Source organism: Panthera onca, chromosome A1, assembly GCF_046562875.1.
Source record: "Panthera onca isolate mPanOnc1 chromosome A1, mPanOnc1 haplotype 2, whole genome shotgun sequence".
Taxonomy (NCBI): Eukaryota; Metazoa; Chordata; class Mammalia; order Carnivora; family Felidae; genus Panthera; species Panthera onca.
Window position 1 is genome coordinate 127,074,014 of NC_138339.1, and position 24,221 is coordinate 127,098,234.

General features: G+C 51.9%; 1 protein-coding gene across 1 annotated transcript; it reads left to right on the forward strand.

Moving 5' to 3' along the window:
- The first annotated feature begins 2,091 nt into the window (after window positions 1-2,091).
- CXCL14 (C-X-C motif chemokine ligand 14) lies at window positions 2,092-10,285 on the forward strand. Its single transcript, XM_060636087.3, has 4 exons — window positions 2,092-2,358; window positions 2,538-2,643; window positions 6,422-6,535; window positions 9,102-10,285. Exons 1-4 carry the CDS (start codon window positions 2,295-2,297, stop codon window positions 9,115-9,117), a joined length of 300 nt encoding a protein of 99 aa, XP_060492070.1. The 5' UTR covers window positions 2,092-2,294; the 3' UTR covers window positions 9,118-10,285.
- The last annotated feature ends 13,936 nt before the right edge of the window (window positions 10,286-24,221 follow it).

Genomic DNA, 24,221 nt, shown 5'->3' on the forward strand with positions numbered 1-24,221 from the left:
ATCATCACAATCTCACAGGTTAGAAAATCAGTATTGAAAAGAGTGAAGTCATTTGCCCCAGGTCACATAGCTGGTAGTAGGACTCACACCCAGGCAGTCTGACATGGAGACACTGAGCTCTCAGCCACAATGCTAGGTGACCATATATGATGCCATTAAAAGAGAGACTGTAGAAGCAAAACCCGTCATATGGGAGAATGTTGACGATACAGAGACAGGTAAAACAAATGGGTTTTCAAACAGGACACGCACACTGATCACACCTGTGCACATGCATGCAAGCAAACACAAAAGTGCTGGGAAAGATAACACTGTTAGCATTTTGGTGTAGACCTCTGAGTGGGTGGAAGTGTGTTCTTTTATGTTTTCCTCTGCTTGTGTTTTCCAATTTTTCTGTAACAAACATTTTGGTTTTGTACCAAAATTTTTTTTGAAAGACTAAACATTTTGAAAAGTAATGTTATTGCCCCAAATCACTCCCTTGGTCTCATCTTCTAGATAAACCCACATGTCCAGCGGTTCGCCTTGCTTCAAGTACAAATCCAACTGCATGCACAGGACTCAGGACATGGCCTGAAGCCAGCTCATAAGCTCTGCCGGCCCTTCATGGCTCAGCATCCCCTCCAGGTAGCCAAGGAGCTCAAACTGGGAAGAGACGGTACACATTTTCCACTCTGTCCCCAGCAGCCTGCCCTCCCCATCCTCCCAGGACCCCTTTGGGTTCTTGCACCCCCAGGGAGTTGCTGGGCTGACAGCACAGAGCTGTGTGAGCTGGAAGAACCTGGCAGTTTCTGCCCTGGCTTCAGCTCTGGCCTGGGAGCCAAGCCCAGGGACCCTTGGAGCCTGAGATACTCCATCCCCTGTTGCTGGGTCTAAGAAGGAAGCACTTCCCCAAGTGCCTGAGGGAGGCAGGGTAGCCCAGAGGCTGGAGCCCCAATTCTCCAGCCCCTCCTGACCTAGCCACCTGGCTCTGTGGTCTTAGACCAGTTATTTCTTCTCTCTAAACCTGTTCCCATGCCTGTCAAAAAAAGAATGAAAATACCAACTTGGAAAATGATTTATAAGAATCAAAATAACATAGGTTAAAATACATACTATAATGATATCAATAGGTAAGATTTCCTGGGCACCAACTATGGGTCAGGCATTCTGTCGGACACTTTACACGTCTGATCTTCCACACCTCTCACAGCCACCCTGTGACATGCACTGTGACACTCCTGCTTTACAGAAGGCACAATGAAGGCTCAGAGTAGTGAGGTCACTTGCACTGGTAAGTGATGAAGCAGGAATCTCTGTTGCCCTGCCTTGGCCCACAACACTACGCCACAGAGCCTGGCATATGTCTGGAACATGAACTTTGTCCAAATGGTTACCACTGCCATGTGTCCCTGCTGGGCAGAGCCTTTAGAGAATGGTATGACAGCAAGGAACCCCTGGCTGGTTCTCACCACTCCTCAGGCAGCTCGCACAGCCATGTACCAACTTTAGGAAGTCTTCCTCTCAGAGTGACCAAAAATCCCTCGGGCGCATCCTTTGAGCCAGCCGCAGTGACCACAGGCAATGACTTTGCTCCTGTACAACCTATGGCAACCTCCCTCCAGACCTGGCCTTGTGCTCTGGCCACCAAGGCTGCTGGCCCAACAGGGACAACTCACACCCTAGGAGTCAGGCCTGCTGGCACTCACACCTGGCACCTGTTCCAAAACCCTTTCAGTTCTCAGAAGATCTGGGCCGCGGGCCTGGGTCTCTCAGCAGCTCAGGACAGCATGCTTGTCTGGCCAGAGGGAACCATGCGATTCAGAAAAGCAGCGCCCTTAAGCAGCCTCTAAAGTGTCCGGAACAGCCGGTACCACCGGGGCACTGGCGGTGTGCGCGGGCTGGAGTCTGGGTATGCAAGTGTGTATAGAAGCAAGAGGGCAGCGGGTATGAATGGGTGTGTGCGCGCGTGGCTCCCAGTGTGCGCCGCGGAGATCGCGGTCCCGGGGCGGGGAAGGTCTCCTCCCCCCACCTCGTTGAGAAATCTCAGTGAGTCACCGAGTGGTTCTGCATATTAATGAGCTCGCTGCCGCGAGGGCAGGAGCGGATTTAAAAGAGGCCTGGGCGGGCGGAGGGAGGCTGCGGAGACAGCGCGGAGCCGAGAGCGGAACGCAGCCGGCACCAGGCACCCACCGACGGGCGCAGCGGGAGCGAGCGGAGCAGAGCCGGAGGCGCGCTCCGAGCAGAGAGAGCTGAGCCGGCCGGCCGGGCGCCCTCCCCAGTCCCTGCTCCCGCGCCGCGCCCCTCCGGCCAGCATGAGGCTCCTGTCCGCCGCGCTACTCCTGCTGCTCCTGGCGTTGTGCGCCGCACGCGTGGACGGTGAGTGCCCGGGAGGTCTCTTGTCGCCGTCCCGTCCCGTCCTGGAGCACCTGGGCGCCAACTGCTGGGCTTCCAGGGACCCCCGAGGTCCTGGGTGGGCACCTAGGGCGGTGGGGGGGGGGGGGGGGGGCAGGAGACCGCACACGCAGCTGAATGATACCCGGCGCTCTCTCTCCCAGGGTCCAAATGTAAATGCTCCCGAAAGGGGCCCAAGATTCGATACAGCGACGTGAAGAAGCTGGAAATGAAGCCAAAGTACCCGCACTGCGAGGAGAAGATGGTTATGTGAGTTCTGGCTCCTCACCTTGAGCGTGTGTGAGGGCTGCTCTTAACCCGGTGCTGGGGCACAGCATGGGGCTGGGTCGGTGGGGCTAACAGACATTCCTCTGTGCCTTTGGCAAGGCCTTGGAGGAGGCTTTGTAATTGCCCAGCAAGTCCCTAGGACGCTGGCGTGACAGTCTGAAAGAGTTTGGAAAGAGGGACAACTGCCCTGTTCTCTGGAAACAGCCTCTGGGTGTTCACCCTTGCTAAGATTCAAATGGGTAGCCTAGGTGCTTGCACTGCCCACCATTCTGGGGTGATCAAGGGTTAAATGGCTCTGGTCGTGCCAACTTTAGAGCATCTGGATTGAAAGCGCTCCAAACTCACCCAGAACTATTGAACTTGCACCCAAACTGGGATGCATGTTGCCTTCCTGTTGCTGGAGAGAGAATTAAAACAAATGCTGACTTTAAGTCCTCAGACCCAACCCTCCTTTCAGAGCCTTTTCCCTACCAGGGGACCACAGCCAGCTTTTTTGGCTGCTAGCGATTTCATGTTGAGACTGATCCTTGATCCTCCACCACCCGCTGGACTCTTGTGGGTCCCTGAGCCTGAGCAGTGCTGGGCAAAGTGATCTGCTGGGGTTAACGTGCCATGCGGCTGGAGCCCTGCTTGGTGGGGATGCAAAGAATATTTTTAAAACTGGGACAGAGTGAGAGAACACGGAGTTTCCTTGCTCCTCTGCCTTCCCAATTAACCACTTGAGTCCAGCACCACTGTTTCCCCATCAGTATGCACTTGGCCAGGAAGGAAGCCCTTGGCAAAGCAGCTACCGTGGTCTGCCACGGACCATTGGCCCCTCTTCCCCTCCCCCAGAAACAGGACACACTTTATTCTCAGTCTGGGCAAGTGCCTTCTATCCGCTGGCCCCGATGGTCCCAAGGCCTCCGCACAGTGTATGCAAAGGCAGCCCACCTCCCCCCACACACTGCCACCTGGGGGCTGCACAGTCAGGCTGAAGTTAGGGGAATTTGCAAAGCCACCAGGCTTAAGCCGAACCCCACTGCCTTCCTGCCCAGGCACATAAATCAACCCCTGTCCCTTGCCTAGTAGACCCAAGTCCAGAAGAACTGCCGGAAAATTTTTTTTTGGTGGGGGCTAGTGTTCCCACAAGCTGAAGGAGGAGCTACAGGTCCTTCATGGTTTCCAGCTTGGGGGCTGAAGATGACAGGGACGTAGCAAATTAAGTTTGCACTCCTCTAAGTACTGAGAACCACCCCACACCCCATGGCCAGGTGCCAAGACCTTGCAGACAAAGAGAAGCAGGGTATGGGGTGCAGAGACTTCTCTAAAGGACCCTCAATAAACAGGTTTACTCTTTCTCCCGACTAAATTTTTTCAGAATAGAGAGGAAACTGACAGCAGACAGGTGCGAGAAGGCTTTACGCAACCTTGTGAAAACTGGCAGGGGCCTCAGGAGGTCCAAACACAGTCACCAGTCTCCTTCCTAAACCTTCACCCACACCCAGCCCCGCCCACAGCACTGAAGGGCTGAACATCCTCTCCTGTCTCAAGCTCCTAAGAGTCTCTAGATCAGATGTAGGGCCAGCACTTTTTGCCAAAGCAGGTTTTCAGCCACAAACGCTGAACAAAAGCAAGTTTTCCAGTTCACCCTGAGTCACCCAGAAATCTCTGATGAGGCTGGGGGTGGGGTGGGGAGGCCAGTGTGCTTTGCAAGTGGGAGTAGACTCCAGATTTTATAAAGGGCCATTTGTGCCCTATGAACTCTTGCCCAAACCCTCAGCACCCCAGAACCACTTAGGAGAGGGGACACAGGACCCAGAATTTCTGAGCAACTGCAGGGAATATAAATCGTCATGTCTTCACCCCACAACCAATTTTCATTGTCCCAGTGTTGTGACAAGCATTCAAGGACTGTGGTGGGAGGGCTGAGTGTCTTCCCTGCTGCCCCGACCTTCAGAATTGGGAATCCCCAGCCTGCACAGTGACCTAACTGAGGAGGGCATCTTCATCAGGCTTGCCCACATCCCTTCACTTCAAGTGCAAAAGCAGCACTGTAGGCAGAGAGAGCAGTGGGTTAAATTCCCGCAGAGTGACCGAGTACTATGGAGAGGAGAACAAGCAGACTGTTCTGAGAAGTCTGGGACTTCCCTGGGAAGCCTGGCCCCATGCTTGAAGACCTAGCAGGAGGGACAGGACCCGGGGAGCGACTGGTCTCAGAGGGCCAGTGAAGGCAGAGCCCAGTCCACAGCAGTTAGCAGAAGAGCCACCCCTGCTCTAGGAAGCTTGGGCTGCAATGGGGGGCCTTGGAAACTCTGAGCACAGAGAAGGGAAGAGAACAAGTTGCCCAGAAATATTCTGCCCCCATTCTGGTGGCAAGATTCGGTTTTTCTCTCCCTGTCAACAGGGAGACTCAGTTTGTGGTGGCCCTGCTCCCATCTAGAACTTGGCCCGTGTGCCCTGACACTTTACCTTTGGGAACCTGCAGGGCCCTAACTGCCCTCTCTCCCTCCCTTCTTTCTCTTCCCAATCCAGCCTCCAACTGCCCCTCTTTGCCCCCTCAGCTCATTCCCCAGCCCACCATCATCTGCTCGTGCCATGACCACTCAGGGAGTGGCACCTCTCACCTTCCACTTTTCCACATCCCCTAGGTGGTCCTTTGTTCTGGAACACCATCCTTCCTCCCCTACCCAGAAGCTTCCTCCTAAAATCCTGCCACCCTGGCCCAGCCCAGGGTGAGCGGGGCATGGCAGTCCTGGGCAGCAGTCCTGCTTTCCCTGTCCAGGCTGGAGCTCACACACTAAGGCTTCTTTTTCTCCTTGGCCATCTCATCTTCCAAGACAATTACTAATGACAGGAATTCTCCACGTTGCGTCTACCAGGTGCTAGGCACTCTGCATACATTATACCTTTTCATTACCCGATAACCCTAAGAGGTAGGTCCTATTATTAAACCCATTTTACAGATGGGCAAACTGGTTAAGAGAAATTACCCAAGGTCCTACAGAAAGAGCTGGGATTCACACCCAGGCCCTACACTCTGTACAGTGCCACCTGCTTTTCTGCCACACGGCTAGGGCCTCCACTCGGTTTGGCACATGGGCTGACAGAGGCCTGAGGGGAGGTCTTATTTTCTTGCTGGGGGCTGAGACAACTGGGACTTCAGGCTCAGGAATCAAAATGGGCTGCAAGGCCAGCAAGACTTAACTTCAGGATCTGTCATGTCCCAGCCCTGGGACAGACTTCAGAGGATCAAGGGGCTCTGGGGTTTGAAGGGTCAGACAGAGACCACCCATGTGCAGGGCATGTCTGAGCCCTGCCGCGAGCAATTTCCTTGTACCCAAGGAAAGGGGTCTCGGCGTGTGCACCTTGCTGATATTAGCTCTCTCCACCTCTCCAATCCTAGGTTTAGAGGAGCTGGAAGAGTCCCCAGAGCTTTGTTCTCCAAGGGAGGCATGAGCCCTGTAGGCAACAGCCTTGTGGGGGAGGGGATAGGGGGAGGGGGGCTATCCCAGACCCTAAGAACTCCAGGGGAGAAGTGAGAGCCAATCACTCCATACAGGGTTAAACTGTATGTGAAATCGGAGATTAAGGGGACACCCAGAACCTTCCAAAGAGGCAGCCAGGCAGTGAGCACCAGGGCGCGTTCCCCTGACAGGAGGGAGGCGGCCACATTTTCAGGGCCCTCCCTGACTGGGACAGACCAGGGCGGCCCACAGGCCACACTGAGGGGCTGCCATTCAGGCTCCTCAATCCTGCACCCCACGCTGCTCCGTTTCAGCATCACCACCAAGAGCGTGTCCAGGTACCGGGGTCAGGAGCACTGCCTGCACCCCAAGCTGCAGAGCACCAAGCGGTTCATCAAGTGGTACAACGCCTGGAACGAGAAACGCAGGTATGCATGCCCCCACCTCCTCACACCTACCTTCCCACCAGCTCCAGGTCTCAGACCCCGGCTAGCTCCTCTAGCGTCGCCGAAGGGGTGAACACCCACCACAGTAGCCACGGCGAGCGGAGAGCCAAGCCTGTTCACATAACCCCATGGGGTAAGGAACTCGCCGCTTCACAAAGCAGGCCCTTGCTCCCTTGGACAACTGTAAGCATCGAAAAGTTATCCTTTTGTGAACTAAAGTTTGCACCATGCTAACGTGTTAAGCTGTAGTCTCAATTCCTCTTCTTTTTAAAGCAGCCTAAGTTCTCTGACCCTCAGTTTCCCTCTGTCAAGTGAACGGGCAAGAGGCTGGCATGGCTCTCTGGGATTCTTGTGTGGTGAAACACGACCACTTAAGTAACTGTGTTTATTAACTGTAACACAGGGTACCCCCACCACACGATGAGGACAATACCTTACCAACAAACACTTCCTTCCCTCAAGGGGCCCCCGTGTCCCCTGCTGCCCAGAAAGCTGACAGACTCCTTCCCTTGCAGGTGCAGGGAGGGACCTTGGACTTGACCCTTTAAAATCAGAGCCACTGTTAATCTCAGGGGACAGCAGTGGCCAGATGACCAGAGCTGTGAACCAGACCTCTGTCCTCTCTGGGTTCTGTTTCCACAATCAGAAGTCCACTCTCCATCTCTGATCTCCTGTGGTCCCATGTCTGGCAAGTTCCCTGTTTCCCCATACCACATAAAAGTGAGCGTGTCCCAGGGCACACCTACTCCTCCCACACTCAGGGCCTGTCTACACCTGTACCTATATAGCGTGTGTATATATGTGCACACACACACAGAGGGGACTTCCTCGGGAGCTGGGCCCAGCACCCCATTCTGCAGAGAGGGAAACCAGGGCGAAGTGGAAATGGGGAGTGACTTCCCTGGGAGCACATGGCAGAAAGCCAGGCCTCCCAAGGTCACCTTCTCCCTGCCTGGAGAGGCTGCCTGAGCCACCCCTCCCGTTGCTCCCCCCTCCCCAGCCCTTCCACTCGAGGTTCAGCCCATGACCGGCTCCCCCACAGCCCACACTCAGGCCCAACCCCACTATCTGAGCCCTTTGCACTGCCTCCGAAACCGCCTCGTCTGCAACTGCTTGAAATAGAAACTGATGAGAGCAAGACGTTATTTTCTGTGGATCTGATGGGAATGAAGCCCTCTTTCCGGTCAGGGCAGGCAGCTCACGTGGCCAAAGCAGGACCCGTCCTGTCCACTGCCACTCTCCAGGCCCTGCGTCATCCAAGTGGAATGGGGCTAAATGCAGGGCCAGTCTGTGAAGGGGGCTGAGACCGTCTGCACAGGACTGAGGGCAGACACTCGGGCGATGCGCACACTTTGTCCCTCAGCCCTCCACCTGGGCCATGGCTCTGACGACGGGGAGGCAGGCATGGGACAACGCAGCCCTGCTCTTTTTAGATCTGCAAATTCCAGTGAGGAGAGCCACTCGGTGACCAAGCCTCCCGTGGCTTCATTACAAAATGAATTCATCCTCTTTCTAGGGAGGCCGAGGCATCCTGGGAGAGGAAGGGGACGATCTCTTGTCCTCCCCACCTCCCCTCCCCCTGTAAAAGGCTGGAAATGTCTCCACGAATGTAGAATGGAGAGAAAGAAACTACCGTGAAGTCCCCTTTGCAGAGACAGCAAGAGAATGCTAAATGTAGGGTGCAGGAAGGAGATGCCAGCAGGCCAGCCCAGGCTAGTCGTGGGGGCTGCTGGCAGGCCCAGGAGCTGCTGGTCTGTGCAGCCAGCCTAGCAGCTCTGCATCTGAGAGCCCAGAGCTCCCAGCTGCCACGGGAAGCAGCAGCATCTGGCGGAGTACAGTCAGGTGGTCTTACTCGGAAACAAGGAATGAGGCAGAAGAATGGGTGGGCTGTCTGAGTAGGAAGCATGGCCCTGAAACAGCCATGGGGCAGAACAGAAGGGATTTAAGATCTGAAATAGAGACAGTCTGGGAGGTGGGGGGGGGGGGGGGGGGGGGGGGGAGGTCATGCAGGTCCTACAACCACTAAAAGGAAGTGACCTGGAGCCACAGGCCTCTGGGACAGGCCCCAGCCCCACTAACTACCCTTCAGTCTTTAGGCAGCAGCTTCTAGAACTAGCATTTTTCCGGAAGACATGCATTCTCTGGGCAAAACACAAGGGAAGATACAAGCCTGAGTTGAAGGATGGGATGCCCTGTCCTCCCCTGCCCCATCCCTGCTCATGCTGGACACAGACCTCATTCCCACCGTGGACATTCAGTGTTCGTTGGGCAAATCTTAAGTCCCTTGTGCCTCAGTTTCCTCATATATAGAGAGGGCTTGCTCCATAGGGCTTTGAGGATCGCAGAGGTTGAGAATGCACAAAGCCAGATTCGGGTAAGATTTTGAGGTCCATGCGATGACCTCCTCTGAGGTGTCCCCCCCTCCTCCTACTTCTCCCAAGCTCCTGCCTTCCCGGGAGGGGCACTCCCGAAGGCAAGGATGAAGCAGCTTAGCCCCCACCCTGTGTCATGTCCTGAGCCACTTAACGTGGGTGTTTTCTCTTCCCAGGGTCTACGAAGAGTAGGGTGAAAAATCCCTCATAGGAAAACTTCACACCAGCTGGGAGACGAGCAAAGGACTCTGCAGATAAAAAACAACCCTTCTCTTTCTCACAGGCATAAGACACAAATTATATATTGTTACAAAGCACTTTTTACCAAGGGTCAGTTTTTACATTTTATAGCTGTGTGCGAAAGGCTTCCAGATGTGAGACCCTTCTCTCTTGTGCTCCAGACTTGATCACACACTGCTTTTTACCGAAAGGGGGGAAACTCATGCCTTTCCTTTGTAAAAAAAAAAAAAAAAAAAAAAAAAATGCTTTTTTGTATTTGTCCAGACATCACTACATCTGAGCTTTATAAGCGCCTGGGAGGAACACAGAGCTTGGTTGAAACATTTCATAGCAGCGTTGCTCCGTTGCTAATGCGGGGCGCTTCCGCTCAGAGGTCCTGGCGCCTCCACACAGCTGCCACGGGCTCTCCTGGGCTCACGGTTGGTCACAGCCTTGGGGGGACGCCACAGTGGCCCCTGTCACCGGGCAGGCAGAAGCCGATCTCTCTGCATCTGTTGTGTGAGGGACTCAAGTTTGTCTGCCACAGAAATGTGCTTCACCCCCTCCCCCCCCCCCCCCCGCCCCCAACCCCGGCTAACTTTTACGTATTCTAGGAAACATTTCCAAGATTCTGGGATGGCAAAGCACGGGGCCCTTAAGGAAGGGGTTGGGTCTTCTCTCCTTCTTGTGAAAGGTTCACTGCTTCAGTATTTACTGCTTTGGAAGCACGCGAAGTTCCCAACACTGTTAGCGAAACCTTACAACAACACTTAAAAAGAGACCAATCCACACACAGTACACGGCTACAGACACACTATTGATGATGGAGAACCTTCAAAGCATGTTTCTTTCCCTCCTGGTGGCAGAACACGCAGTACGGAAGCATTCTACCTGTAACGGGCGTGTAATTCTTCAATGTTAAACAGCACAGTCCTCTCTTGAAAGCTACGGCAACCCCACACCCTTTCCTTTGTACATAGACTCTTAAGAGCGCCCCCTCCGCACACTGCCCCTTTGGTATATGCCTCGTTGTACTGCTGTGTCATATGCTATGCACGTGTCAGAAACCATTAGCATTGCATGCAGGTTTCATATTCTTTCTAAGACAAAAAGAAAAGTAATAAAATATATTTGAAACGTACCCAAATTCTAGACTACTGACTTTTTTTTCTATCCAGTGAGGCCAGGATGACAACCATATGTTTACCACGTTGTGAATAAACTGGGACAAGTGCACTGAGAAGGAAGGAAAACTGGCGTTTCCCAAATACCTGTCAATATTGTCACCTTTGCGGGATGCCGTCAGTCCTAAAACCAGAAAGCTAGGTCTTAAAGTCTCAGGATGGGTTTATCGGATTCACCAGGTCCATACATATGGAATTAAAGGGTCACAGTAGGGTCTCCATTTAGGGAAGATGGCAGATGGGGGACCAGTCAAGATCCCTGTGGTCCAGGCCCCCATGATTCCACTGGGGTGCAGGGAGAGTTGGAAAGTGCCCAGCTCGAGGCTGTGGGGCTCTGGAGCCAGGCTGTCTGGAAGGCACATCCAGAGAGATGCTGAAGCTCTCTTTCTGCTTCTGCAAGCCGGGGGTGCCGAGCGCATACCTACTCAGGATACCAGGGCATGGTGAGTGCATGGTAAACGTCAGCACCCTTAATATTCACAAGATCTGGCCTCTCTGTACTTTGCACAAACCACCCACAACCCCACAGCCCACTGTATCCAAGGTGGTGGACAGGCCTCCCTGTGCCCACCTGTGTCCCCCACATTCCACAGGACTACCTAAAGGGACAGCCACCCTGTCCACACTTCTTGTTCACTACTCAAGGAACCAGCAGCCAGGCACTCAGGTGCACTTCACCTCTGAGGACAGTTTCCTGACATGCGCGGCTGGTTCTGCCAGCACTTAGGGGGACACACAGCAAGCACCCTGCCCTGGCGTGTCCTCAGCAGAGTGTGACTATCGACCCTTTCCAGCATGGCCTCACCTCCTGACAACGCCAAGTTATACCAACTGTATTCCTGAGGAAACTGAGGACCAGAGAAGTGAAGAAATTTGCCCACGGTCACTCATCACACTGCTCCAATAGCTGAGCCTGACAGCGTTTCTGCTGAGGGGAGTAGGAGAGAGTGGGCGAGGGCCACTATACCAGGGCTTAGTCCCGCCTTTCCCTGTGTTACAGAGAGAGAAGGAAGACTGGACAGGGACACCAGACACCGACAGACATAACAGAGGAGGAGAGTCCCAGTAAGAGGGCGCATAGCAGGGCCGGGGAGAGCAGAGGCCAGGCCTCTCTCCCTGGGAGCCCTGAGCCCTGCTTGGCCCCAGATCAGCACGCCGTGGGGCCTCATGAGGCGGGCCCAGTGTAAGAAGTCAGCTGCAAGAGCCCCTCCACCAGCCTGGCAACGCAAAGCCACAACAGCATGGGGCCACAGGGCATGGGGTTCTCTGTGATGCAACATGAGTTTCAGGCTTCACCTTCCACTCACTCTAAACACACCACACACGCATCCTCCCCCTGCTCTCTCTGTCCCATCTGTGGTTCCAGGATGAGTACCTCCTCCCCAGCCCTGCTGGTCCAGGTGTCCCCTTGGTTCTCTGACCTCCCAAAGCACAGAATGGATTCCTAGGAACAGTAACAATGTCCCTAATGGCATGCCAGGCACTGGCCCGGGCCCTTGCCCTGCACACTCTATGTCCACCCTGCCAGCCATGCTGTGCTGCAGGGGCCCAGACAGGTCAAGAAATCTGTTTAGGAGACACAGACAATCAGTAGAGGGAGAAGTGGACTTCGAGCCCTAGTGTGTCAGGGAGCAGAAGGGGGGAGAGACTTTGTGTAAATATCTTCTCTTCTATAGAGACCGTGTGTCCCTGGAGAACAAACCCTGGGCTATGCTTCCTGGATGGCTTAGACGCTGTCCACCAACAGACGATTATTAGCTGGACCACTAAGAATAGGCTCTGGGCCCCAACACTTCACCAAACACCAAACAAGTGTCCTCCGATGCCAGACACTGGACTCTGCCCAGGGAAGATGCTGATTACACAGCTGTTGTTCATCCTTTTTCTCCTTGGGCCTTCTCAGCAGCCCTATGAGGTATCCACCCACCACATTCCAGAAAGGAGAAGGACTCTAGTGCAGCAAAGCAAGGCCAGGCCACCTTTCCACGTGGCTCGCTTGGGCCTCCCTGGGGAGGCATGCAAGGGCACTGGGGCACACAGGCAGCCCAAGCCCTCATGCAGGCTCCACCTCCAGAACCACTGCTTCCTCACAGTGGGGCACAGCTTGAGTTCCAAATGCCACGCCCCCGACCCCTTCCTCCTCCAGTTTCCTGAGCAGTCCGCAGCACCACACCAGGCTTGACACCAGGATGGCCACATCCTCATGAGTTCTGGCCCAGCTCTCTGCCCGGCCAAACCCTCTACCGCGAGCTTTTCCTGGTCAGCTTGGACACCACATCAGGACCAGCTACATAACTGCAAGGCCCGGGCCAAAAGAAAGATGCAGGACCCTCTATTCAAAAATTAAAAATGTCAAGACAGCAAGACCAGAGCATCAAACCCCAGCACAGGGCTCTGTGTAACTCACATGTGGCAAGCCCATGGAGCCAGCCTTCTAGCAACTCTAACACCCATCCAGACAGCTCATCTTGGCCCTGAGTTATTATATGACTTGTTCTCCACAATTTACATTTTATTTTTTTTAACGTTTTATTTATTTTTGAGACAGAGACAGAGCATGAACGGGGGAGGGGCAGAGAGAGAGGGAGACACAGAATGGGAAGCAGGCTCCAGGCTCTGGGCCATCAGCCCAGAGCCCGACGCGGGGCTCAAACTCACGGACCGCGAGATCGTGACCTGAGCCGAAGTCGGACGCCCAACCGACTGAGCCACCCAGGCGCCCCTGACTTGAATATCCAACAAGATGTGCTCCTAGGAGCCAGGGACCATGTCTTACACTTCTTTGTAAAAACCTCCCAGAACCTAGGACAGCACCTGTGAGGTACTCAAACACTGTGAATTAATCTTCGTCTGGAGCACCCTCAGAGCACGCTCTCTGCACCCACTTACTGAGCTACCACTGCGTGCAGAGGCCTGCACCAAACACCGTGGGGAACGCAGGTTTGGTGAGGTGCCGTCCCGTCCTCACGGGCAGAGTCCACGGTTCATCCACCCAGCCACTGTCTCATTAGGAAGCATTTGCTACATGTCGCACACCGTGTTGGTTGCTGGGAATGACCCCTCCAGAAACTCCCAGGCTACGAGGGAGTCACAAACCCAGCTGAAACTGCCCGCTGGTCTAAGCACACTATGCTAGAGGGGTGCATGGCCAATGTCGGGGCTACTCCAAAGGGAGAGCCCACCTAGTCTTGGAGGAAGCAACCCCTGACCAAGACCTCTACCAGCCTGGAGAGGGCTCATGGCAAACTGCCAGTAGTTCTCAGACAAAAACAGGAAGTGTTGATTCCATCCTGGCTCTGATGTGGCCTGTGGTTTCTGTGTCCAGTGGTGATAAGGCAGGCCAGCAAAGACAGGGAATACCACAGGGACTGCTGGAGGAATTCAGAACAGCAGCCATGTCCCAGTTGAATGTCCAGGGAAACCAGCCACAGCTCCAACATCTAACCCCCATTTCATGCATGTCTCTTCCTGTCCCTTGTCTTTGTCTGCTGTCTGGCCTGCCCAGTGATCCATGGCTGTGGCCAGCCTCCCCAACCTTATGGGCAAGCAAGCCGACCACAGCTTTTCTGGGCAACCTCCCACACAAGGAAGACATCATCCCGCTTTAGGTACCTCAGGGTATTCCCCTGTCCTCCTCTTTTTGAAAAGTTGAAAAGATATTCTCAGAGGTCATCAAGAAAGCAAGAAAACCCAAACTGTCTTACTTTGAAGGTAACCTCTCCCAGCTTCCTGCTCTCCAGATCCCTCTGATATTTGCCACCAGAGGGCAGCAAAGAGCAGATGTACCTGAGCCCAGGGCTCTCCGAGGTCCCCCGGGGGGCCGTGTGAGAACAGTGACGGCAGGGAACCAGTGGAACCCTGTACTGAGGACCTGCTGTGCCTTATCGCACTGAATCATGCAAACAGCCACAGCAGGGGCTTCTATCAGTAGCTCCCTTTCACGGATGACAAAACCAAGGCTCAGTGAAATGAATGCACTGTCCACATTCATGAAGCTACCAGGCGGTAGACACAGGATTCGAACCCAGCTGTATCTGGCAGGGCTTTTGCGCCCTGAAGTGCACACTGCCTCCCGGTTCCTGCTGACCCCGGGCCCACAGAAGACTGCTCTGCCCTCACCTGGGGCTTTACTCTTGTTTAGAGAACAGAGATCAATCATGCACTTAACCTGGACCACCCAGAGAGCGGGGCTTAGCCAGGCTTGTCCTGAGTGTGCCTCATTCGTCTTTTGGAGGCTAAAGATTGCAATCACCACACACTCCTCCGGGCTTGTCCCGCTGACCCAACAAAGTGAGCCCGACAAGTGCGCAACGGCTGCTCTTGGCCCACGTCCGGCAGACGAAAATTCTGCTTGAGAACCAGCAGCCACAGCCTTTTCCCGCAGCCACCAAGAAGGCTGAGCAAGCAAGATGGCTGTGCTGTGCTAGCATCAACTTTGACTCGACCTTTAAGCTCGAAACAAGGTGAAACCATTTTTGGTTTCAAAAAATTAATTCAAAGCTGGATTTGAAAGAATCAACCCCACTTCCTAATGAGAGTTGACATTGTGGGATGAGTTGCAGGCATGTCTAATTGGATGCAAATGAAACTCTCATCTCCTATTCAACGTTATTCCCCTGGAGCAAAAGGGAAGGTGGAAGCAAGCAACAGGCTTTCTTTCAATCCATTGTTTCCTAAGAATGTTTCTAAATTACAAAGGCTTTTGTCCCTCAAGATAATGGCCTGCAAAGACAGACCTAATTACTTGCATTAATACAGTCAAAAAAAATATTATAAACCGAAAGAATTTTGAGAGAAAGAATACCCTCCAAGTCATTGATAGCTGCTAAGATACCAACCCTGCTGATTCCCCGCAATTGGAAGGGCAACCAAGTTTAATAGAAACTGTAACCGCCACCACAAATGGTATTTATCGAGTGCTTTCTCAACAAACGCTGTCCGTAGCCCCGTTTTACAGATGGAGAACTTAAGGCTTAGAAAGTTGAGTAACTTGTCCATGTTCACACAGTGGCCAAGGGGGTCTTGATTTTCGTTTGGACACTTCCAGGTAGGGTGACCATATGTCCTGGTTTGTCTGGGACAAGCCTGGTCTATGATTGCTGTCCCAGTGAAATGATGAAGAGCGTTCCCTTTTGCTCATTTCAAAGAGTTCTAGGGTGGTTGATACACTGTGATCACACAGTGACTACACTGGGCCCGGCAGGAGAGTACACAGGGCATGGGATTGTGCGGTATCTGAGACATGCTCCTTCAATTTCCCCCCTTGAACAACCTAGTTCCAAGCAAGCGTTGGCCCTTTGGAAGAAATGGTGCCTCTTTAACGCCAAAGAGCACCCTACAGAATCCAGGGCAATCTCCTGGTTTCTCCTGCTCCACCCTGGCCTGCCTCTCTGGCTAGATAAAGACTGGAGCTGACTGACACCCATGGACTGTTCTCTAATCCCTACCCCCTCCCCGTGTGTCAGAAATTCCCCAGACAACTGGAGTATCAGACTCTGGTTTCAAGAGAACAAAATCAGCCAAGGGGCTGTACTTCCCAGAGGACTGAGGTAAATCGTTCCTTGACAATTCGGTTGGCACGCTCTGTGAGGGGTAATGGGATATGGGTGGGCCATTGACATCCTATTGTGATTCAGGGATGTAGAGCTGAAGCATATCCGGGGGACTGGGGAAACCCCGCAGACCCACAGTGCACTCCCTTCCCCTACATCAGTTCTGAAAACTACTCCCCTCCGACTGCCTGCTGCCGGATTTGGTCAAGTCCGGAGTGCTTTCCTTAAAGGCTCCTTCTGAGCCTGGAAGGAGCTGAGGTGAGAGAGGGCACGACCCCAACTCGCAGGCTAGGCTGGAGCCTCACCTTGCAGAGCCACCTGAGCTGGGGCAGCGCTGGGGGGGCACGGGAGTCCTTCAGGCTCCCTGACTCAGCTGTCCTCTCTGTGTTTAGCCCCATAGGCTGGCGTCCTGCTCCCGAGGCTTCAGGGTACATCCAGCTGCTGCTCTGCCTGACCTGACCTGTCCCAGATCCTTAAGGGGTTTTCTGGACCTCTCCCCTCCCCCAGCCATTCAAAGAGCCCCTCGTGGGACAGATACACAGAAGGGACCCAGGCCCCAGCTCCACGTCCCATCCCCAAGTGTCTACAAGGCTGAGAACACAGGCTGTGAGCCAGATGGGCCCATTCAAATCCTGGCTCCTCTCCTTTTCTTTTTTTTTTTTTAAAGTTTATTTATTTATTTTGAGAAAGAGAGAGAGAGAACAAGCGGGGGGGGGGGGGGGGGGGGGGGGGAGGGGGAGGCAGTGGAGGGGGAGGGACAGATGATCCGAAGCAGGCTCTGCTCTGACAGCAGAAAGCCTGATGTGGAGCTCAAATTCAAGAAATGTGAGGTCATGACTCGAGCTGAAGTCGGACGCTTAATGAACTGAGCCACCCAAGGCACCCCCTGGGTCCTCTCCTTAAAAGCTAAATGACCATGGGCAAGGGACTTAATTTCTCCCAGCCCAACTTTATAGGGCTGTAGTGGGCATTAAACGAAATAAATGTCTCAACACAGAAAGTAAAAAGTCAATACGTGGTTGCTTATTGTTATTATTATCATCCTGCCTTTAAAGTTTCCAACGTGAGGCACCTGGGTGGCTCGGTCGAGTGAGCATCTGACTCTTGATTTCAGCTCCGGTCATGATCCCAGGGTTGGGGGATTGAGCCCCTCGATGAGCATGGAGCCTGCTTAAGATTCTCTCTCTCCCTCTACCCCTCTTTCCTGCTCATGCTCTCTCTCTAAAATTAACAACAAAAATAAATAAAATTTCCAACATAACATCACATCTGCTAGGCATAAAAGGGCCAGTGGCACCTGGGTGGCTCATCAGTTAGGCGTCTGACTCTTGATTTGGGCTCAGGTCACAATCTCGTAGTTTGTGGGATTGAGCCCAGCCATCCAGCTCTGTGCTGACAGCACGGGGCATCCTCGGGATTCTCTCTCCTTCCCTCTCTCTCTCCTCTCAAAATAAATAAATAAACATTTTTTAAAAAGCTACATGTGGGGACACATATCTATCAAGAAAAGAATTTGGAACCTTCTGAGAACTTTCCTACCTCAGTTTCATCACATACAATGGGAAAAAAATAATAATACTTAACCTCAAAGATTTTTTTAAAACACTAAATGAGACAATGCAAGTTGAATATGTAAAACTTTGTGTGGCACATAATAGGCACACATAAATTGGCAGCTAATAATAACAACAATTTCACGTTACTCACAAGAATATATTTAACAGTTTAACAAAGACTCTTACGTCTGGGAGAAAAACCACCTTAAAGTAGAGTCATACCTTACACCCAATAGCTAAATTTCTTCAAAATTATGTGTTTTTAAACTGCTTTGGGATGCTAGCGCCCCTCCCCCAAAATTTGCTGATGAATACTGTTTCCTTCTCCCCAAAAAACATGCACAGGCTATCTTACAAACAATTTCAGGAGATTCTGGGATTACCCCAAAGTCATCTTTACGGTTCCTTAGACTCTGTGTGAGCAAGTCCTATCTTAGACCACCCCAGATGGGGCATCCAGAGGCTGCCTGAATGCTTCTTCTACTACCGGGAGCCTCACAAGGCATAAAGCAGCCCACTCCGTGGTTGGAAAAGTGCTAGAAAGTTGTACGACTCTTCCTTGAATCAGGAAACTGAAAGATGCTTCCCGAGGTCTATCTTTGGAGCAACACAGAGGCAGTATGATACCTTCTTCAGGGGCCAACCCTTGACATTTGTGGAAAGCAGGACCCATGCTCTGACAGGTCTGATCTCTCCAGGCTAACCTGTGCGTCCTCCCAGCCGTTCCAGGTGATGGCTTCCAGGCCCTCTGCCATCCAGGTCGCCGTGCCCAAACTACCTCCTGCATGGCTGTGGGTCCTTTCCTTTATCTAGGACACTGTGCTTGTAGGGACCCTCCTAAGTCTGAGCTACTGTTCTTAGCCACCTCATCACATCCATTAGGCAAGCATTGAACTGATCCCCAAGGCCTCATCGTACAAGAGCAGAGTTTCATGCCACACATACTCCCACTCCAACCTTTCATCCGGCCACCTGATCTTTTGAACCTAAGCCCACCACTATACATCTGTCCCAATCAAATTTAGTCTCACCGATTTCTTCCCTGACATTCTAAACCCCTAGGGAGTGTTTGAAATTCACATTCTATCACCCAGTATATTAACTCTTATCTCTCAGCTTTGAGACATTTGCAAATCGCATCCAAGATAAGCCAATCAATAAGACTTACACATCTCCCTGTGTTAAGCTCGGGGCAAAGTGCCTTACACATGTTCTCGTTAAATTTTCACGTCAACTCTATGAACTAGGCATCGACGACTGTACTGTCAGCCCTGTTTTATGGAACAAAATGGAGTCTGACGGAGAGTCCGTCACTCGCATAACAGCCGAGGTACTAAACAGCCGAGCCGCAATTTCAACTCAGCCCTGTCCAAGCCGTACTATTTCACCACACCTTCGGCATTTCTACACTGAATGGCATTTTTATTTCTAGAAACGTCTGTCACTGCACCCAGGCTGTGGGATCTCTGGTAATAGTGAATGGGTTTTGTCTCTGAATTCCCAGCCCCTGGCAAGTGCCTGGGGCAGAGGAGTTGTTTCAAGACCAGTAGAGAAAGGAAAGCAAGGAGAGGGGTCACCGGGGGCCGGTGTGTGAGAAAATGCTTCTAGAGCTGAGCCATGAAATTCAGGTTCTTCCTTAAGAGCATTTAATCTACCCTGTGGAAACTTAAGATATGTTGCGGTCCACACATGACCAGAAGGTTCCAGGTCCCCCAGGGTCATGCTGGCCCTAACACTGCGACATTCATTCACCCAAGTCATCGGAAAGCTGACCAGAGGGTGGCCTTGCACTCACAGCCCGGTCCACCTGAGCCCAGGGGTGGCTCTCCCAGTGTGTCCCCAACCCCACTGCTGGCCTCCTCAGCACAGGGGGCTGCGTGGTGCGAGAGAGAAGGTTCAGGAAGCCTGAGGCCTGAGATTTCTCAAATATTCCTGAGAGGACACCCACATCCCTGACTAACTCAAACGCTCTTTTTCATGAAATGGACTCTGGGAACGAACTCACAGAACTTATATACTGAGGAATCAGGCTGAGGGGAGCTGAGGGAAAGGGGCTTAATACACTGTCGCAACATCACCACTGGGGTGATGTCCACACAGCACCACGTTTCCTGGCACACCGCCCCTCGTGGCATACAACCCCTCCCGTGGCCTGCTCCTTTCACTACAGGCGGCAAGGTCTGAATTCTTCTGGGAGCCACCAGGGAGGAGTCCCACTCAAGATCTGCGGGGTAACCGACGCAGAGGAAGACCCGGGCAAAAGGCAGTGTTCACGTGAAGGAGAAAGAGCGAGGGCGCCACCTTGTGGTGACTTGACAACTTGCATGCTGCCTAACTTCCCGCTTCGGCAGTAACACCCTGCCAGCCTCTGGCACTTTCCTCTGCAAGCCCCTGCCCCTGCCCCTGCCCCAACCCGGAAAGCCTGAGGGGGCTGTGAATCACGACGTCCACGCCCACCTGACCCCAGCAGTAGGCGAGGTCCCTGAACCAGGATGGCCAGGCGGGGCCCAGCATCCTCCACCAAGCATGCCGATTGGCTGAGACATGGACACATGATGCAAGAAAGCCAATCAGGAACGTCACAAGATTTACTAGGTGGAAGCGGGAGAAAGAGGCTTCTCTTTTCTCTGGTCACAAGTCATAAGAACGTGGACTCAGAGCACCAGAGGTCACGTGTGAGATCGTTGAAAGAAAACCTGCCTGAGCACAAAGCCAACACAGAAGGAATCGGAGCAGAGAAACGGAGGGCCGGGACTACAAAAACGACGTGGGTTAGCCCCTGGATCAAACTCTGCCTGAACTTGCACCCGCTCTCTCTTCTCAATTACAGGAGCCAACTCATTCTGGTTTTGCTTAGAGTCAGGTCTCTGTCACTTTTAATCAAGAGACATAACATATGAATAAAAGAGAAAACATATTAAGCCCAGTTGTAGGGAATAAATGATGCTCGCAATAACTTTATAATAAGGCTTGTAAGAATAACTATTCATAGGGGCACCTGGGTGGCTCAGACGGTTAAGCGCTGGACTTTCGCTCAGGTCACGATCTCATGGTTTGTGGGTTCGAGCCCCACGTCAGGCTCTGTATTGACAGCTCAGAGCCTGGAGCCTGCTTCAGATTCTGTGTCTCCCTCTCTCTCCGCCCCTCCCCCACTCGCACTCTGTCTCCTCAAAAATAAATAAACATTTTAAAAACTTTTTTAAAAAAGAGTATTCATAGCAGCTCAAATCTCTCTTTGCAGCCTTGTGGAAATATGGAAATATCCTCAGGGACTGCAGGATATATCCTTTCAGCCAATATGATTTCTAAGGAGTCCATCCTAAGAAAAGAATCCCACTCAGGAAAAAATAATACTTGCATGGAGATGTTCACTGCAGCATTATTTACGATAGGTATAAATAAACAAATAACTAAGCAAATTCAAGAGGTTATGATACAATTGAATATGTTATGGTACATAGTTCAATTTCATTATATATACATAGTCAGACAACCTATTCTATGCCAACTACAGAAATATTTATTCAGACAGTCGCTGAACACCAGCAATAATTTACTGAGTTCTTATTGTGGGCCACATATTTTACATCCTTCGTGACGTTTCACCCTGAAACAATTTAAATGTTATGGACATCTTTATCAACCCTTTTAGAAATGAGTAATCTAAGGTTTGAAGGAATTTACACCTTTTTGGTGAAAGCGACAAAGAATTGGAATCCAGTAGTCCTAATACAAAGTCCACACACGTGCTCCCTTTGCTATTCTCCACGAACCAGGTGAGGCAACAAGGTCACCTGAGTTACATGTAGAGGCAGCACCTGGCCTTTGTGGGAGGTATTCTGTATGTTTAGCTGTCCTTTCCAGCTCAAGGTCCAAGCAGAAGCAAAGAGCCCTTCTCGTCATCTCCCAGGGGTCAGGCACTGAGCCAGATGCTTTGTTTCCACTGTCTCCATTAACTCTTGCAATGATCCCCAGAGAGGAGAGCTCACAAAACCTTTATTTCTATGGGAGGTGACTTCAGAGAGAACCAGAGCTTTGTTCCTGATCAGGGGCTTGGCCTCTTATCCACATGTATAATGGGAAGATGAACGGGAAAATCACAGAGACCTGCCCAGTCACAGGAGAGGATGCAGAGCTGGAAATGGTCTGAAGGGCTCTGAAAGTCCGGCAGAAGGATATCTGTACCATAAAGCCTAGAACAGTAAAAACACTAATACTACAGAAAGGATTACTACTATAGGGCGCTTACTCCAAGCCAACGCTGTCCACGATTTCTCACCTCATCCAAAGAGCAGGCCTTCAATCCGGGCATTATTATCCCATTTTACAGATTAGGACATCCAGCAGGTGGCACAACCAGGCTTACAGATAAAGACCCCACAGCACCTGGCCTCTCTGGAGTCCAGCAATCTCCACACCTGCACAGTTGAGTCTGTGGCACATTTCCAAGCACCGGAGATAGAGAGGGGCTGGGTGGTGTACCCCACGTGGCTCCTGGAGGGGTTCTGAGCAGCAGTGGCATAGCTGGTGAGAGACAGCAGCCCAGCTCCCCACTAATTGTCTCCCTTTGTGGTGTTCCGTTAAGGACTCAGAAGAAACCAATCTTTGTGTCTTTTCACGGTTAAAATTCTACATAGAACAGCAACCTCAAAGCAGCCACCAAGCCAGTCTTTGTTGGGTTTCTAGGCAGTAAGGACGCTGCATCTCAACACTTAGTGCTCAGAGAGAAAGGGGCTCGGTTATTCAAAGCAGAGCTTAACAAGAGCCTTTTTCTCCCGAGTCCTTGCAATTTTGGACTCACTTTTAATCCCCGGAAGAAATCTTGGATCGCTTTTCTCCTCCACATCTCAACGTCGTTCCTGCAAGTTCACAAACTGTCAGTGGAAGATTTTCAGGAGGTGGGCAGTTCCCACTTTCTACCCCATTCTGGTAGGACCAGTTTGGTTTTCAGAACCTTGAAACCTCCATTTTTGAAAAACATCAATACACTCAGAAACACATATTTTTTTTTAACTCAGGTTTCTAAATACAAAGAAATTTATGCATTGTAGTTTCACAAACAAGCCTCAACTGTATTCCTTCCAAATAAGATGCCAGGCAGGTTTCTGAAGAAGCCACCGAATGCACTTGTATTAAAAGAGCATACGTATCCTGAAAGAAAAGCCAAAGGCAGACTTAGGTGCCTGGGTTCTGGAAACACAGCCTCCCATGTAGGACAGAGGTTGTTTCTAGTGCCTTGAAGAATAAACACCTTCTAAAGACAAAGATCTCTTGCCTTCTCTGGGCCCCAAATTCCTCTATGGGCCACTCATCATCATTATCACCAAAACTATCACTCATAGGGCAGCTAAAATGTGCGGGCCCTCCCTGGAACACGTGACATACTTTATCAAATCCTCAAATTTACAGAGAAGAGGAACGTTTATCCCCATTCTGTAGATGTGGAACCTGAAACCCAGACCCTTGAAAAAACAACACAGCCAGCAAGGGGCAAAGCCAGAGTCAAGCCAAAGCTGTCGGACCCAAGTCCAAGTCCTTCCTGCCTCAACCTTTCACACCCCTGCCCCTCTCCACATCCTGGGTTCTGCTAATGAGGAGATCTATACACCTGTAGCTTAGACAGGGATACCGAGGTGGGAGGCCTCCCTGCTCCTCTTCGAGAGGCTTCCTGTTGACATACTCACACAGGCTGTTCCCAAGCAAATGTTCTCTGACCTGTCTCCCCCAACAAAGTAGTACTCCAAACTCTCTCTTTTCATCACTCCAGTCAGCCAACCAAGTGTATGCAAAAACCCTGCTCAAGGAGCCTGAGATCCAAAGGCAGCAATGGTTCAGCCATTTTGGAGAGTAGTTTGGCAGAATTGTCATTATCAAAAGAATTATTATTATCAAAAGTGCCCGTTTCTCTTTTTTTTTTAAGTTTATTTATTTTGAGAGAGTGAGAGTGAGCTGGGGAGGGACAGAGAGAGGAGAGAGAGAATCCCAAGCAGGCTCCACACTGTCAGCATGGAGCCCAACGTGGGGCTCGAACCCATGAGCTGTGAGATCACGACCTGAGCTGACGTCAAGAGTCGGACACTTAACCGACTGAGCCGCCCCCGGGTGCCCCCCAAATACTCATTTCTGACACCCTACAAAAGATCTGACTAGTATTCCTTAAATGGATAGCACACTCCAACCGGGCAATTAGAGGTAACTTAATAAAGGAAAGTCAGTGATGTGCTGGGGCCAGCACTACCAGCCCACAAGAGCCAATGGCTACATTTTCATAATGTTTATAAGCCAGCTGCTAAACTATGCTAAGCCTGGAACAAGCCGTAATGGGAGCATTTATTTGCACGACAGGAATCAGGAAATGCTACAAATCAAATTGGTTTGGTTAGAGTTTTCCCCAGAGAGACAGTGATTAAACATTTACCAGCACACCCCTGGAAGGACTTATAAAAATGTGGGCAAAGTTAAGGGAAATCAAGTAGGATAATGCAGTCCTCTGGAGTTAGCGACAGGGGGGAGCTGTCAGCAGTCAAGCCCTGAAGGAGCAAGGAATGGCACCAAACCCACACGGGAGCCGGAGGGCAGGGCAACTGGTAGAACCTTTGACAGAGGCAATGTAGCAGGCAGGAGACAGGAAAAAAATACTCCAATTTCAGCCCCTTCTCACCAAACACCTCTGGCTGCCGCCTGCCATGAATGGAGCCCACCTGAAAGCAGAGGGCGTGGGAGCCCCCCACCCCCACAAGGTCCATAACGATTAGCCTCGGGGGCACCATGCAGAGTGATGAAAG